This window comes from Crinia signifera, chromosome 2, assembly GCF_055691185.1.
Source record: "Crinia signifera chromosome 2, ASM5569118v1, whole genome shotgun sequence".
Taxonomy (NCBI): Eukaryota; Metazoa; Chordata; class Amphibia; order Anura; family Myobatrachidae; genus Crinia; species Crinia signifera.
The window spans coordinates 241,822,674-241,839,769 of NC_139218.1; the positions used below are offsets into that span (position 1 = coordinate 241,822,674).

The 17,096-nt window shown below is 40.8% G+C and overlaps 1 protein-coding gene across 1 annotated transcript in view; it reads left to right on the forward strand.

Moving 5' to 3' along the window:
- Nucleotides 1-538: 538 nt before the first annotated feature.
- Nucleotides 539-17,096, forward strand: part of CASTOR2 (cytosolic arginine sensor for mTORC1 subunit 2) — a 175,025-nt gene continuing 158,467 nt past the window's right edge. The window contains exon 1 of the mRNA XM_083174100.1: nt 539-947. Coding sequence (XP_083030226.1) covers nt 835-947 — 113 coding nt within the window. The 5' untranslated portion in view covers nt 539-834. The remainder of the gene's footprint in view (nt 948-17,096) is intronic.

The window sequence follows — 17,096 nt, forward strand, 5'->3', positions numbered from 1 at the left end:
CATGGTCTGGGGATATAATAAAAACTGGAACGGTCCGGATCACACGGGGAGGCTGTAATCTCCCCTTCCCCATGTCCCTGGTGAAAGCCATCACTGGTGTGGCTTCCCCCAGACAAGACACACCTAACACCCGGATGGAACATCAGAGTTTGATGTCTGGACTGGCGTTCCGGGGTCTTTTCCGGTCCCATTTGATCTGGTTGGTTGGTACTTTACCTCTCTCTCCCAGTTTGGATACCTCTCCCTCTAAGTTCCACCTTATAAGATTAACTACAATAAATATGGTTAAAAAAAACCACATTTTTATTTCTCATAGGCGCACAGACATCACTCATACTACATAGCCAGAGCCCCCACTCCACATGTCGCGACATTAGACACACGACACGTGGATGCTGCAGTGTGAATGGAACGTTGCTGAGCATTGTCAGCCAAGCTGTTTGAAAATTGCGATGTTATTACAGAGCTGAATCAAACCCCAGCAGCAGCCGTTCTGGAGGCAGTCTAGCAGCACTCAGGACTAGAGGAGTAGGACTACACTTCCCAGTCTGCCCCAGTGCTGGGGCGCAGGCGCAGTGGCGGTCGGCTGGAGTGGCAAGTTGTTTGTTCCAGTGTAGCAGCAGCTGCTCTCTCTCCCTCTCCCTCTCTGCCGCTGCTGCTGTTCCATCCAGTCTTCCTGCCCTGAACTCATTCTCCCACTAATCCCCCTCTTTCCCTTCCATCTCCTGCCCCTACCCCGCTCTCCCCAGCTGGCAGCGGGGGGGCTGCAAGTACAACACAAAGACAAACAACAATATTCCCTATAGATGATCTACAAATGAGAAGAAGAAAACGATGGAACTGCATATTCTAGAACACAGGCTAAAAGTGGCCAGCATAGCCAAGGAGAACATCCAATTCTTCACCTATGGATTAATCAAACTTGCTTTTTTGTCATCCAAAACCAGGTAAGTGTCTGTCCGGCCGGAGGGAAGGGGACAATGACACTGCTGCCCGGCGGGTCACTCTCACTGGCTGACCCCATGGCAGGGAAGCCCAGGAAAACAACTTCATCTCATTGAACTGTTTGGTTCCTACAGGCGGCCGTGCTAGGTGCTGGCTGGGATGCAGGGTGAGGAGCCCGAGCAATGAATGAATGGAACAGGTGTTGTTTTTGTGCAGAAAATAAAAGTATAACATAATAGCCCAGCTTGGGCAGATGGACAGGACACACAGCCCCCTATGGCTCTCACATGGAAAGGGCAATGGATCTGGGCATGCTGCTGGGCATCCTCAGGTCCCTGATGACAGGTTTCCTCCAGCTGGAGGTCCCTGTGCACTATACATGGGCTGGATGCTCATTTGGATTATTAATGCATTTTAGTATTGCAGCAGTTTTTGTTATTGAGGCCTGATATACATCTCCTATACTGCTGGAGGGACCTATTTGTACTGGGATTTAGAGCAACCTTAGTGTTCATTGTTCTATATAGGTCATTAACCAGGGGCACAATTGAATTGGAACTAAGGAGAACATGGAGAAAGTTTGCATATAGGATCAATGGCTCATGTGAAACAATGGCTTGGTTTTGATAAGGGGGAGTGGCAGCCTATCTACAGCCTGCTGCTGAAATGTGCACAGATATTATTTGGAGCTTTGTCTCCCCAGTGGTTCAGCACTGCCATTGTTTGCAAAGTAATTTATTCCAGACCCTTGTTTACTTTCTTTCCCTGTGTACTGGGGGATGTAACAGTGTAAATCCCACGTGTAAAAATAAGGTGTGGGTGTGTCACTGCTTTCAGCTCCCCAATGACACAAAGACCAGCCTATGTGCACTTTAATACTTCATTTTGATTATTTGATATTAGCTGCTAAACCTTGTTCCTTAAAGTGTCCATATTAGACGTGTACTTAATTATATATTTAGAAAAGGAAAGAAAAAAAGGCTACATTTGTTAGTATTTATAAATAAGATCAGCAGGGATGAAAGCTGGTAGATGTAGGTGTATGGTTCCTTTTGTTGCAGTTCTGCCTGTCTTCAGTTCAGTTGGATGAAATTGATGTTTACAAAGTGTTGTTGATTTTGTGGGGGGTATAAATGTTACTATTTCTTTTTTTGTGTTGCATATTGAAGTATCTGTTACAGAGGCCTAGGATTTTCCCATGTATGCAAAATTAGCAGGATGAGGTATATTGGAATTGTTTGTGCCCCACACTCACGCAAAATTTGCCATTAATGTCTTGTTAGTGTATGTTTTGGATTATTACTTAGTTTGGAAAATGCCATAGAACATCTGAATTAACAAATGTCGGATTGCCACCAACGAATGGCTTTATTCCTCACTTAATGTACTGCAGCATTATATTACAGTGTTTACGGAGTGCCATTGTCTTCTTTAGTAAGTATTCTTTTTAGTGTAGGGGGTACTGAAAAAACAGTGTGCTTTCCTGTTTTTTTTTTTTTTTTTTCTTGCAAGCTTTCTAATTGGGAAAGATCCATAACTAGGGTTACCAATTACCATACATCCCTTTAAACCGGGACACTCATGAATTAAACAGCTTCTGTGACTGGCTGTCTTCAAGCCTGGTTTTAATCAGCCACAGAATATGTGTAATTCATATTTGTCTCTGTTTAAACTGAAAGTATAGCAAGCCTACATATAGCCATCACCGATATATTTGCCTTTATTGTTGTGATTTTACCATAGTGCTTTGTTGAGGCTACTAATTGTGCATGATTGTGGCCTTGTATTTTTGATTTTTTTTACGCCTATGTTGAGTTGTGCCTAGATTTATGATACACAAATAGAGTTAATAACTGTATAAACAACACGTTCTTATGTCACCCCATCATTGTTCGTCTTTGTACTATAAAGAATAATGCACTCCTGTATTGTAATTTTTATTACAGATATTAAGTCATCACAGCCTTTAGCCTCATACTTTCTATATAGAACTGCTCGATGACTTATCCTTATATTATACTTGTGTTATATAGGTTGGGTATTGCCAGAATTATTGATAACAAACCAGTTGAGTCTTGGAGGCATAATGAATCTAGATTCAAATCCTGTATATAACTAGGCTTAGCTACCAGAAAAACATGATTTACACAGGTTCTGTGGTAGATTAAACCATGTGACAGGGCCGGACTGGCCATCTGGCAGTTCTGGCAAATGCCAGAAGGGCCGATGGCTGTGTGGGCCGATTTTGCTCAAAAACTTCACCCTGCGCCCGCTGCCTCCCTGTCCCTGTCTGCCTCGCTGCCGCCGCATCATCATTTGCATCATGAAGCAGCGGCGGAAGCCCCTGAACCCACTGCCTCCCATTCTGCCAGCCCGTCACTCTGCGCCTCCCCGCCCTGCCCTTCATTATTCGCACCTGACCCGCCGGCGCTGCTACATCAGGTGACAGTCCTGATGAGGGGGGAGCTGAATCATTTTCCCCAGACAGGAGAATCTTCAGCAGGGTGCCATGGCAGCAGGGTGCTATTTAAGCAGAGTGCCAGTGACTGTAGTCGGATCCATCCTGCAGTGCCAGTGCCACAGTGAAAGCCAAGACTAGTAAGTGTCCTGCTATTTTTGTCTATGGGCATAACTGTGTGCAGCATATTGTGTAATGGTAATAAGTAAACTTTGTGCAGCATATTGAGTAATGGGCAACATGATGTGCAGCATTTTGTGTAATGGGCATCACGGTGTGCGACATAATGTGTAATGGGCATTATGGTGAGCGGGGGAATGGGCATTGCAGTGAGCGGTGTAAAGTTGAAATGTGCATTACGTTGTGTGGCATAATATTTAATGGGCATAATGGTGTGTTCTATAATGTGTAATGCCTCCTTTTTGTGATGCCACGCCTCCTTTCCATGAGGCAATGCCCCCTTTTTCGGCGCAAAGCAAAGGTTCCGCCTACTATGGTGGGCCTGTGTGCTCAAAATGCCAGGGCCGATTTCTGCCCAGTCTGGCCCTGCCATGTGAAATACAGGCATGAAGTCAGCCAGCAACAGAACCTGTGTAAATCATGAGTGTCTCAGTTTAAAGGAATAGTATGATAAACATATATATATATATATATCTGTTTCCTTGATGGGCCTGATTGTGAGTTGGGCACATTCCTGATTGCTTGTACTTATGGCTAGAGCAGCCTACTTACTGGATGATGCTAATGGCAGATTATGCCAAGTATCTGTGTGTCTTCATGCGGAAAGCAAGCCCATACACTTGTCCGATTTGGCTACCCTTCACAAGTGTTTGACATCCGATACGTGGTCCCGTGCTCATCCGATGCCCTTGTCTTCCCAAAAAGTTTCCACTAGTGTTCATTCTAGCACCCTGAACCTTTCAGAATATATCTCCTCAGGCAGTAAAGAGGAACTGCACAGCTTTTAAAATATGTAGGGTGCTTGAACGCTACCCACTAGGTGTCTCTGCATGAATGCCACCCAAAAAATGTTAATTTCACTGAAAGAGAGGCCAGATCTACTAGTATGCACTTGGAGCCGCCATGTGCATGCACTCAACTTGTCCAGCATATGCCCTGTTTGTGATTTCATCCTGTGGTGTGTGCACAGAGTCCAGGTATAAATACAGGAGCCATCTGCAGTTCTCCATTTATCTGGCTCAGTCAGGCCCAGAAGTTCTTGGCTGTATTATTGGCCCTCTTTGCTAGATAAACATTTTGGCAATCCTATCCAGGACCAATCTTTGTATATTCAAGAATAGCTTATTGCTTTGAGAGAAATAATACTGTTTTTATTACAATGCAGCTAGAGGCTGATAACTTTAAGTAACTTGTTGTAAAGATTCTGATCATTTAAACAGGTGTTGAAATCAGCTATTAAAAAAACACACACAAAACAACCTTTATGGCTGCTTTCCAAGATTCTTAATATTACATCATTATTTGTCTACTCGTATATTTACAGTTGTATTATTGAAGCAAGAAACATTGCATGAGATTCCGAAAATAAATGCCTAGCTAGTTATTATAAGACATAGTCTGGATGGAAATGCATGTTTAAATTGAACAATTGTTTAAAGTCATAAAAAAAATAAAGGTGGTCAAACACTACTACGAGCAGTCACAGCAGTGTATGGCCATTCAATCCTCCTTGAGCCACCTGGGACCTTCCCTGGCAGCAAGATCCCAGGTGATCCTCTTTTGCATGTGATGGATCACATGCGAACCCGATCCCTGTCACCAGGGAGGGGGACTGAGTCAGAGGCTGGCCATGCAGGCTGGTCCGACACCCAACACATGCGATTTTGGTCGATTTTCATCCAATATCTCAGACCGACCCAGCAGAATTGGATGACATCGGCCCAAATCACATAAGATTATGGGGGGCCTTAAGTTTTGACAAAAGTATGGTTTCCCTTTCAGAGCTAATATACTAGGCTTTTTGGAAGACATTATATAAAAAAATTTATATAACGCATCAGCATTGTTGCCTCGGTTCTAACCAGGACATGGTTTATGTTATCCACTTGTTAATTGTGGTGCTGGGTTTGTTTGATTATGACTTGTTATTGATCGTCTCACTGTTTCACTCTGCTTAGTCTCTTAATGTGGGTGCACACCTAAATCCATAAAATTTTTTAAATGAAATGAATTTAACCAATGACCATTGCATGACCATTGTCTGTTGTCCAGTGTTTGGAAGCAAATGTTCAAATGTTATTTGTTCCCATGCATTACCAGATCTTTGTTCCTGCCATACAGATTGGACAGATAAATCCTTAAAGGCCCCCTTAAAATCTTTAAAGGGAGCACTCGCTGAAGTCAAACTACAGCTGGGTCCACAGTTAAGCCCCCATCCTCTAATCAGAAGGGCCTAGGTTTTCTCCAGATTCAGATGAATCTGACAGACCAATCTGAAATAAGGCCAAATCTGATATGTGTGGCTGAGTCTCAAATCCATCTGACAAAAAAATCTTAGGTGCTGCACCAAAGATCCATCTGATTTGAAGCTGTCTGGGGTTTATTATAGTTTGGTTCAGATGTTCAGATGTACAGTATCTGATGTGAATAGAGTGAACATTTAGCCCAGGGTCAGAACAGATTTCCCAGGAGAGTTTAGGGAAATCTGAAGAGATTTGTAGCTTCAGATATGTCTGTGTAGTGGATGGGGGGCTTAAATGTGGACCCAGCTGTAGTTTGACTTCAGTGAGTGCTCCCATAAACCTAGTAATGATACCATGGAGGGTATTGTTAAAATCTATGCAACACGAGGTATTAATGCCTATGGTCCATTGCTAAGCTGTTCTTCATTACAGTTGGCAGTACAGGTTGAGTATCCCGTATCCAAAATGTTCGGGACCAGGAGAATTTTGGGTAACGGATTATTCCGTATTTCGGAATATTTTAATATTTCAATTATGTATTTTGAAGTATCTTGCATTTATGCTGTATAAACACATAATATACACACAAATATATTTTATTACCACATAAAATACACACAAATATATTTTAATTGTTCAAAAAACAAGGTTTCAAAACGTGAAACAAAATTTGTGTACTATCTCAGCACTGAATTTGAATGCCAAGCAATCATTGTCTTGCACATATATAGTGCCAGTTACATATCATGTCCCCAGTGATGCTGTTACAAATGTCCCCAGTGAGTTTTTAGCAAAAAAAAAAAAAAAAAATTCACTTTCTGGAAAGTCCGTATTTCGGAATAATTTGGATAACGGATATTCGGATACGGGATACTCGACCTGTACTAATTTATGCACGCGTGCTATGTATGTAAACTATGCTGGAATTTTAGGCATTGCATTAAAAGTTTTTCCATATCATCTCATATCCCAATTTTATCTCATAATTTTTTTGTATACTATTTTATCACCAACATCATACTTAAATGGGTTTGTTATGTATGTGCTTCATAACTTATTTGGGTATATATATATATATATAATATATATATAATTGCTCATTGCCATATCAATTGTAGGACCCCAGTATTGGTTTGCTGTAATTAATTCCTCATGTCCCAGTGGTGTGTGCCTACCATTAGCAAGAACTGTGAAGCTCCGACTGAGCTCAAGCATTGGCTTCTTTCATCTAAAGCTCGTTGGCTGCACCTAAATCCAGTCTGCGCGCGCACACAGGGCAAAGGGACCTACAGAGAGAAATTCCGTTTACCTCAGCATATATCCTATAGTCCATGAGTTTGCCCCTTACTGCTTTCAAAGTGTAATGTCATTGGTTGTCATTAGAACCTGTTACCGACACTATAAGTAATATTGCACCAATCTGTTATGTGAAAGGTCCACAAATCCCATAAATAACTACAGAAGGTACCATCAATCTAATACCGCTTTCACACTGCCAAAACGTTTATAAAAACGGTATTTTGAGACGGTATTTAAAACGGGTCTGAGTCTTCACATTGCAATAGATTACCGTTTAAGTACCATTCACATCAGTGTAGAGTTTTATTTTAGGGATCATATATCTCTCTTATCCCAATAAGGGTTATTGAGATTGAAATATTATATAAAATATATTTATTATATCTGGTATTGATATAATAACATATATATTTGACATCTGCAATTATATTCTAATAGACCTTACAATACAATATGCAGAGTACTTGTCATAATTTGATTCCCCAAATATGAGAGTTCGAGACTTGTAATTTTAGCTCCAATTGGAGGATTTTATTTATAGGCAAACAAACCATACAGAATAATTGTAACACAGTAATTAATGTATATGCTATTATATATATATTTATATACGCCTCCTTGCTTATATTACCTAAAACAACATTAAACAATTGACAGACTTAAGACTGCTATAAAACTAACATAAATTGTAGACTTCAGTATTCCATAACTTTATCAACAACTGAACATTTATATCTACCATGATTACTCACTCACTCCAGCCCATCGCTTCTAGGTTCCGTTCCTCTCTCCTGCTCGTGGCTCACATCTCTCCTCCTGACTCACTGAATGGGTTTCTTGCTGACTGTCCGTGTGTGTCTGTGAGTGTCTGTGTGTGAAAGTGAATGTCTACTCTATCTCTCTCCTTATATCCCAAATACATGAATTGAAGTTCCCTGTTCTCATGACGTTATTGAATTTATGGATGCTAATGGTGACAGGGTCTCCTGCTTGTCTGGACTCTAGTGGTAATCTCCTTTGCGAGATCTCCTGTTCTGGTCTCTCCCTGTGCATCAATCTATTTTACACTCTTGTTGTCAAAATACACAATAGTGTCCTGTCTGTCCTGCAAAGTAACTTGGATGATCTACTAGCAGTCTACATTGTCCAGATGGCTGGGGTCTGGCCCATAGTGTATACATTGCTTACTCCTTACAGCACAGACTACCTAAATACAAATATTGCTACATTCTGTAAACATTTAAATGATATACATATTCAATTTATAGCTACATTACTTTATAGTATCAAAATAATATTCAATTTCTATGCAAACAAAATTATATATGGTAACATCAGTCAACCCGTTTAATCCCCTGAACACGTTTCAAGGCAGCCAGCCTATCACAGGTCTGTAATCTGTTGTTTTTACTAAATACCGTTTCAGAGCCATTCTCACTGCATAAAAAAACGTCTCTGAAACGTGTAGGACTCTGCTTTTTAAACGTTTTGAAATACAGGTTATCTTTAACCAGTAAATGAACTCTGGCGCTTTCCCACTGCAGCCTTAAAAGTTTTGAAATGGAAAAAAAATGGCAATATACCGTTTAACAAGTGCAGTGTGAAAGGGGTATTACATTCAGTTTATAGCAAAAGGTCAATCTAGTCCACGATTTATTTATTTATGAATTTGTCATTCATGATGCCCTAAATTAGTGGTATATTATTCATGTTTATAAATGTGGCTCACAGTGTTCTAAATTGTATATGTGTGTTTTCATTTTACTTTAGTAAAATGTTTACAACTTGTGCACATTTTGGGTGGGATGTTTTTGCCTTGTGATGGCCCCTTCTCACACTGCTGCCGAACTGAAGCTGCAATACATCCCGCCTTTTGATTCTTTATTGGATCCCTATTGAGATTAGCGCTCTGCTGTGCTATTTACAATTTTTTTGGGGGGGCAGGCCATTATTGAGCTGTGCTCTCTATAGGAATGGTAGCAAATACACGTGTGTGTGTGTGTGTGTGTGTGTGTGTTTGTTTGGTAAAGGTGTGCTGCAATATTCTCCTTGTAAAATGTGCTTGTTTTGTTCTTGTGTTAGTATACATTACTAAGTTGCACTGTACATTTATGTGCAAGCTAATGAACCACAAGCTTGTACAAAGGACAGTGTTGTCAAAGTGTTTTGAACGCCTTTAATTAGTGACACTGACAGCAATAAAACCAGAGGCGTACAGAATGTTGTTAATCCAGCCTTTTTCTCACTTGAATGTGGCATTCATGACGGATATTTACTCCAATGTTTGTGGAATGTTAGTATGCCATGTATGTCTGTTTAGGACAATATATTGGGGAACTTAAAAATGATATGTGTTTTTCAATAATTCTCCATGTACAAGACTTGTGATACTTACACTCTAAGTATTTTCAAATATAATATTCAAATATGAGATGTACAGTATACAGCAAACACTGTAGTAAATAACTGTTGTCTAGGAAGCAATATCCAACATTCAACTGAGGAAAAGAATTCAGTAACATAAGGTGCATATTCTGTATCCTTCTGAATTCAATGCAGTCAATGTCCCTAATTAAAAGGTACTCAAAGCACATTGACAGATTCCCTGCAATTGAACTCTTACAACTCCAAACAAGAATGGGCAATGTAGCCTTGCAATGGTGGATTCAATTGGTAATTGCACTGTAAAGGCCCCCATACCCTAGTAAGATTTGGGCCGATTTCTCCCGATCCCGTTTGATCCGGCTCAGAAATCAGGCCAAATTGAATGTCCCGTGTGCATTGGGTCGGATCCTACAGATTGAACCTGCTGCAGGTTCAATCTATCGGATCGGAACCATCACCGGCACATCGGAGGTGTTTCACCCCTGGCACACACACACCTGTGTGCTGCAGAGTGGGCAGGTGCAGAGCTGGAAGCGGTAGCAGAATTTAAACAAATATTTTAAAAAGATTGCCAGGCCGCTGATTGGCTGAGAGAATTCCCATCAGGGTGGCCACTGTCGGGCAGTCTTTTGAAAATATTATTTTAAATTCTGCTTTCACTTCTCACTCTGCCGCTACCAGCTGCCTGGACCCCCACCACTGCCCATCCCGCAAATCACCGCTGTCCAGCTCTACTGACACCCACCGCTGCTGATGCTCCCTGGGAGTTGACATGTGAGAAATTGCATGCAAAAATGTCTCTCAAGTGCCAAATTGTAAGTGAGCCCCCTGGCGAACTGTCGGGGGAGCTCAAGGGTAATTTGTTCCGACTTGTCCTTAGGACAAGTCCGACAAGTGTATGGGGGGCCTTAAGAAGCAGATGTACTAAGCCCTGGAGAAAAATAAAGTACTAGCCACTTGGCTCCTGATTTCCTTGTTACATGTTGGGTTTCTTTTCTTTGTGGGGTGCGAGCAGAAATAATAAAATTAAACTAGGTTAGCGATTCAGTTTTGTGCCCTAGCGTGGTACAAATAGCATCATAGCAGGGCACTTTAGTTTCAAGAACCTGCATTCTCCAAATTATCACCCATAAGTACCGGCATTCTCTGCCATAACCGTACTCTGATTTGAATAGTACCGGGAACTTCCACCCGGCGCTATTCACATTGTGCAGAATTGATTCAACTCCTTAGTTCGATTTAGTAGCCACAGTGATTCCTTTAATTTTCTGTACTTATATCACAATAACTTGCATTATTGTTTGACAGTTTGGTAATCTTTTTAATATATGTGGCATAATTATTTAATATGAGCTATGCCCCTACACACTTGACCTTCTGTCTAGTTTCAACGAGTTTCCCCAAACTTCAAACCACCCACTGGTTCTCCTTGTGGACAATGCTAGAAATCTCATTCAAGGTCTCCATGAAAAAAATTGAGTCTGGCAAAGGTTATTTGTTCATTAAAGACCACAATGTAAATCATTATACTGCCAGTATTACAGTACATGTTACTAGAATAATTCCTTAAGTAGAAGAATAACTGACCTACCTTAGAGTCAAGTGTAACCATGGAAATGGTTAGAGGACTTTAGTCTTGTTTAAGTGGAGTTACCCTTTGAGCCAATTAGTAGCTATTGTTTCCTATACTACGTATTAGTCTGAAATGAGCCATGACTGTTTATGGGTAAGAAGGTGTTTGTATTTCTGTTATTTCTGTCTGTATGTGCTCATTAATATTATAGATGACTTATACTTTGTAGCGTTGATGATGATTATGGAATGTACAGTCTATATTTTATCTGAAAAGTTTTTTTTGGGAAAACAAGTATAAGGTGTGCCCAAATGAAAAGGAGACTTTTGCTGTAGCTGTGTTTTGGTATGCGGAGCAAGGAACGGATTTCATTGCCATTGAAGTGCAGCTGCAATTTCACGTGTGGTGATTGGACGATTCTCATGAACGAGATTCATAACAGTCATAATAGTGTCAGGGTTGGTGGCAAGTCCTTGATGCTACGCATCCCACCTCATAACGCTGACCCCACTGGAATATGGTGCACAGTGCAAGACACTGCTTTCATCCTGCCATACATTTCTGGAGCATGCTTGCCGTCTGTGCAAGGAAATTTGCGCTGATCTGGAGGAATCAATCATGCATCTGACCATGCAAAACAACTTTACAGGAATGAATAAACTGAGGCGAAGCTGTTCACTACACATGTGCAACTGGAAAAAAATGCCACACCATCTATTGGCAAACACATTATCCCACTGTGTTTAGATACAACGCCGCTACGGCAAAAGTCTCCTTTTCATTTGGGCACACCTTTTTATATACTGTATATATTGATTGCATACTAATGCTGGGTACACACCAGGACAAGTTGGGCTCCAATCCCCCAATTTCGACGTTGTGCGACTGATTGTATGTAACGAGCAGAATCGTACCTGTTTTCAGTATGATTCCGATCTGATGCGTGGCCCCGCCTGTCTGTCAGATTGGAGATTTTGCCTGCTGCAGTAAAGATTGGTCATCTACATTGGATTGGGTACTGATCGTATGCAGATTGTGTACTCCAATCCATCATGAGACCATTGTGCAATTTCAATGAAAATCATTGCACGATCATGGTCATCCTGGTGCTTACCCTACATTAAACAAAATAGTGTTCCCACTAGGTTGTTTTAGCGATTTTTTTTTAAAGGGCAAAATGCGCCCTGCCCCTCTGGCAGTGCCCCGCTAAAACAGCCTCACGGGGAAGCCCGACGGCGATGCCCGGCGTTTCCCCGGCAGCACAGTGGCTTCGGAGGGGCCGGGCCCGCCCTCTTTGAGGACGGCGGCGGTCAGGCCCGCCCCCTTTGATGACGGCGGCGGCCCGGGCACACCCCTTTCATGACGGCGGCGGCCGGGCACACCCCTTTCATGACGTCGCCGGCCCGGGCACGCCCCCAGCTGTGACGTCGGCGTGCCCGGTCTGCCCCCCGGTGCCCTGCCCGCTGTCACTCCTAGAGTGAACACTACAAAACCAGGCTGCATAACTTGGCATAGAGGGTTTGCTAGTTCATTTGGAGAGGGTTCTCCAGCCTTGTTTCACTCGTAGGAAGCAAAGGGTTAATGACATCTAATGAGGGCAATATTAGCTGGTACAAGCATGTTCCGAAAAAACTGTTGTGGTTTTTTTTTCACAGTTCATGTACACATTCTGTATATAAAGTTATGGGTCCAGCTACAAACGATGTCTGGGAGGGGTTTATGATATCTAAAGGTGTGTACACATGGTGCATTATGGTCTCTGAGCAATTTTGACTTAATATATTATATAATATATGTGTGTGTGTGTATATATGTGTGTGTATATATATATATATATATATATATATATATATATATACATACATACATACATACATACATACATACATACATACATACATACATACATACACACACATTTTGGCTAGAAATTGCTGGTCGCTGGTGCACAGTGCATTGTGCACCAGCGACCATCAATTTTTAGCCATTATCGCAGGAGTGCTCCTGTGACCCGTGACCATTAAGGGCTGGCAGCGGAAGCGCACTCCTAGCGATTATCTCCCACAACACAAAAAACACAGACGATATGGTCTCTAAGCAACCATTTATCCAGCGATAATGGCTTAAATCGCCCTGTGTATACACAGCTTAATGCTTTCAATCCTATTACATACTTAATTCTGTCTTTTAACATGCGGTAACTATCATTTCTGCATGTTTTCAGGGCCGATTTTTCTTGACAAATATGCCCCTTCATCTTTACTTATATTTAGAGATGTGCAGGCTCTGATTAAATCTGATTTCAAAGCAGGATCTCATTGGCTACCAACTGTCAACAACTGTCATGTAATTTGGGATAGCCAATAAGATCCTGCTTTGACATCAGAGTAAAATCAGAACCTGCACATCTCTACTTATGTTACGGTTCGAAATTGTAGAGCTATATTTATTAGCTTTGCAGATTTTGTGTGTGTGTATATGCCTGCAGGAAGCAGAAAAACAATAGTTTTCCCTAAACAAATAAAAGCAGATTTGTGTGATTTAAGTGTGCACCATTTTATGCAAAACCTCTTAAGGTGCCCACAGACGCTACAATTGTACTGTGCTATGCGTTTTTGTCTGTACAATGGTTCTATACAATTTTTCTTCCAGCTTGCTATGAGATGTGCACTTGGATGCATGCGATGCGATGTGATGAACCCATGTTTGTAATGTTAAATTTCAGATGTAGTCTAAAAAGTACGTGCAGCACGTACTTTTTTAGACATACAATTTTAGACATACAGCATCGCACAAGCCCATAAACACCATCCAATAATTGTACATAAGATGCAATTTGTGCTTAAAAAGTACAAAACGCATTCGATAATTGTAGCGTCTGTGGGCACCTTGACTGTAAAGAATCCTTTTACCAGTTCAATTTTTTTTCTTCCGTTAATACAATGGCATGAAGTACTCATCACACTTGTATAACATGCAGAGGCATACTTGTTATATGTAATTCCAGCACTTTTAATCTTATTGTACCTGCATAATTTATATTTAAAAATGTTAATTTATTCTAACTAGTTCTGGAAACGGGAAAAAAATGTGTGAAATTTCAGAAAGGTCCACATGCGCTAAGATCGACATGGGCTTAGGTGACGCGTTGCACCAATACTGTGTCGATCTCGGCATCCGCAACCAAAAATTGTGAAAACCCCCATGTCGACCTTTTCACTGTCGACCTTGCCCATGTCAACCTAATGAATTTGTTGACCGAATGACCCTGCCAACCTAAGCCCGTGTTGACCTTTGTCCATGTCGACCTTCAGTGGTCGAGGCAATGCATGTCGACCTTAGTTCTGTCGACCCTATGACCCATACCCCCCTATAACCTCTCTACTGCACATATATGAATTAAATATTTGAAAATCAACATGTATGTAAAAGGTATTAGGAGCTATTATATTGAGCTCAATTAAATCTGTGGAGGCTGAAACAAGCTTCTAAATTTAGAGAATAATACACTGAAACTTGGACTACTATTTATGTAATATATTTAGGAAATATCTGTTCAGAACACTACCCGACTTACTTTCCTTTTCTTTTCTTTTCTTTTTTTTGCCATTGGATTTTCCATGGAGCCTTTAGACATGTTGCTTTGAGGCCCACAAATGGCTAGTTACCCCCCTGTCCCAATATACAGTAACAGGCCCACTCAAAGGTTTGCTATCATTGCTGGATACAGAAATTTGGCAAGTATTTTTTTTTTTTACTGTATATTACATTGTTATGTGCAAAAGAAATGAAAAAAGATGGTTTTGTCAAAGACTGGATTATTTTATATGTTAAAGTTAAACAGAAAGGTCTTAAAATAGAAAATCATTGTGCCAAAAAGATAGAGCTAAAAATGTGTCCAACGGAACCCACCAGAACAATTGTGATTACGTTAGTGTGTGCAGCATGTGACAACAGATAAAGAAGTGTGTACAGAACTATTACATATGTATTGGAGAATTCTTCATTTCAACTCCGAGAAACAAGATACCCTGTCTGATAGCTGTGTCACTGCGTGTTAACAGTTCTTGTATTCTTATGTTATTTTTAAATATCTGTAACTTGTGACCAGATGACTTGGAGAAAATAGATGGTCTATGCATCTGTTGCTGAGCACATTTGTTCATTTCTCCTTTAATCCTACCATTATGTCTACCCAGTCCAATCTGTCATCGGGAAATGAAATCAATCATTTAAAGAAAACAAAAAACATTTCTGACATGAGACGTTTAAAAACGCGTTTGAGAAATTTATAAAAAAAAAAATAGTCTTGATTATATAATAGTGTAAATGTGAGATAAGACATTTACTTTTCCTGAAAGTCCAAAATGTAGTTTTAGATCTTTACAATTTTTAAAATGTATTGGTTTATTAGTAGCCACTTCTCTAAAGGTACCCACACACCGATGTTTACCGATAATCTGTCGAAAATTGGCCGATATCTGTCCGATGCGCGCTCCCGTGGATCTTTTGCTGAATCTTCTGATCTTACATGCTGCATGAAAGATCAGAAGATTTAACAAAAGATCCATAGGAACGCACATGGGATCTTAAGAAAAATCTTTGGTAAAGATGTGCGCTTGCCTGAAATCTTTTGTCCAGGACGGACAAAAGATTTCAAGGCTAATTTATGCACACATCTTACAATCGCAGATCTTTCTAGTGTGTGGGCACCTTTAGTGTTTATTGACTGCTCCAGTCAGCTACAGCAGTACGTGTGCAACATAGCTGCCTACCCTCCTGCATTCTGCAGGAGACTCCCTGAAATAACAGCAATCTCCCTCTCTCCCTCATTAGTCTAGCAATCTCCCTCATTTCACCTAGCCCACATTACACTGTTACACTGTTTCTGCTCACTATTCACTGCTGAAAGAGAGGGGAAGGGGCCACAGTTAAGTTGCAAGTATAGTCAGAAAACTGAGGCCGAAACAAGTACATTTACAGAGGAGAAAGTCCTCACAGAACTCTCAAAACTGAAAGTGGATAAATTAATGGGGCCAGATGGGATACATCAAAGGATACTAAAAGAGCTTAAAGGGGAGCTGGTAAAACCAATAATAGAATTATTCAACCAGTCACTAGCTACTGGGGTAATCCCAGAGGACTGGAAAACAATGAATATAGTCCCACTGCACAAAAGTGGAAGAAAGGAAGAGGTAAGCAACTATCGACCAGTGAGCCTTACATCAGTAGTAGGGAAATTGATGGAAACACAAAACAAAGAGTTGTAGAATATCTCAAAACCAGCAATTTACAGAATCCGAAACAGCATGGGTTTACTGGGGTAAGATCATGTCAAACAAATCTTAATGACTTTTTTGACTGGGTGACTTAAGTAATAGATCAAGGTGGGGCTGTAGATGTTTCAAATGGAATTGAGGGTAAAATGTGCACTTTTGCAGATGACACAAAGGTATGCAACAGGGTAGACACACCAGGAGGGGTAAAACAAATGATTGATGATCTAGGTAGATTAGAGGAATGGTCAAGAGCATGGCAACTACAGTTGCACTTCATCATGCACTTAGGTCTCAAAAATCCAAATACTAAATATAGTATAAATGGCACTATAATGGAAACTACTAAGGAAGAGAGGGATCTAGATGTCACTATTTCAGGGGACTTAAAGGCAGGTAGGCAATGTAACAAAGCAATGAAGAAGGCAAGTCAGATGCTTTGTTGCATAGGGAGAGGTATCAGCAGTAGAAAGAAAGAAGTAATAATGCCACTGTATAGGTCATTGGTACGACCTCATCTAGAGTACTGTGTTCAGTTCTGGAGGCCATATCTCCAGAAGGATATAAACACATTAGAGACTGTACAAAAAAGGGGCAACTAAAATGGTGCATGGCCTACATCACAAAATGTACCAGGAAAGACTAAAGGATCTTAATATGTATACTTTGGAGCAGAGAAGGGAAAGTGGGGACATGATAGAAACTTTCAAATATATCAAGGGCTTTAACAAGGTACA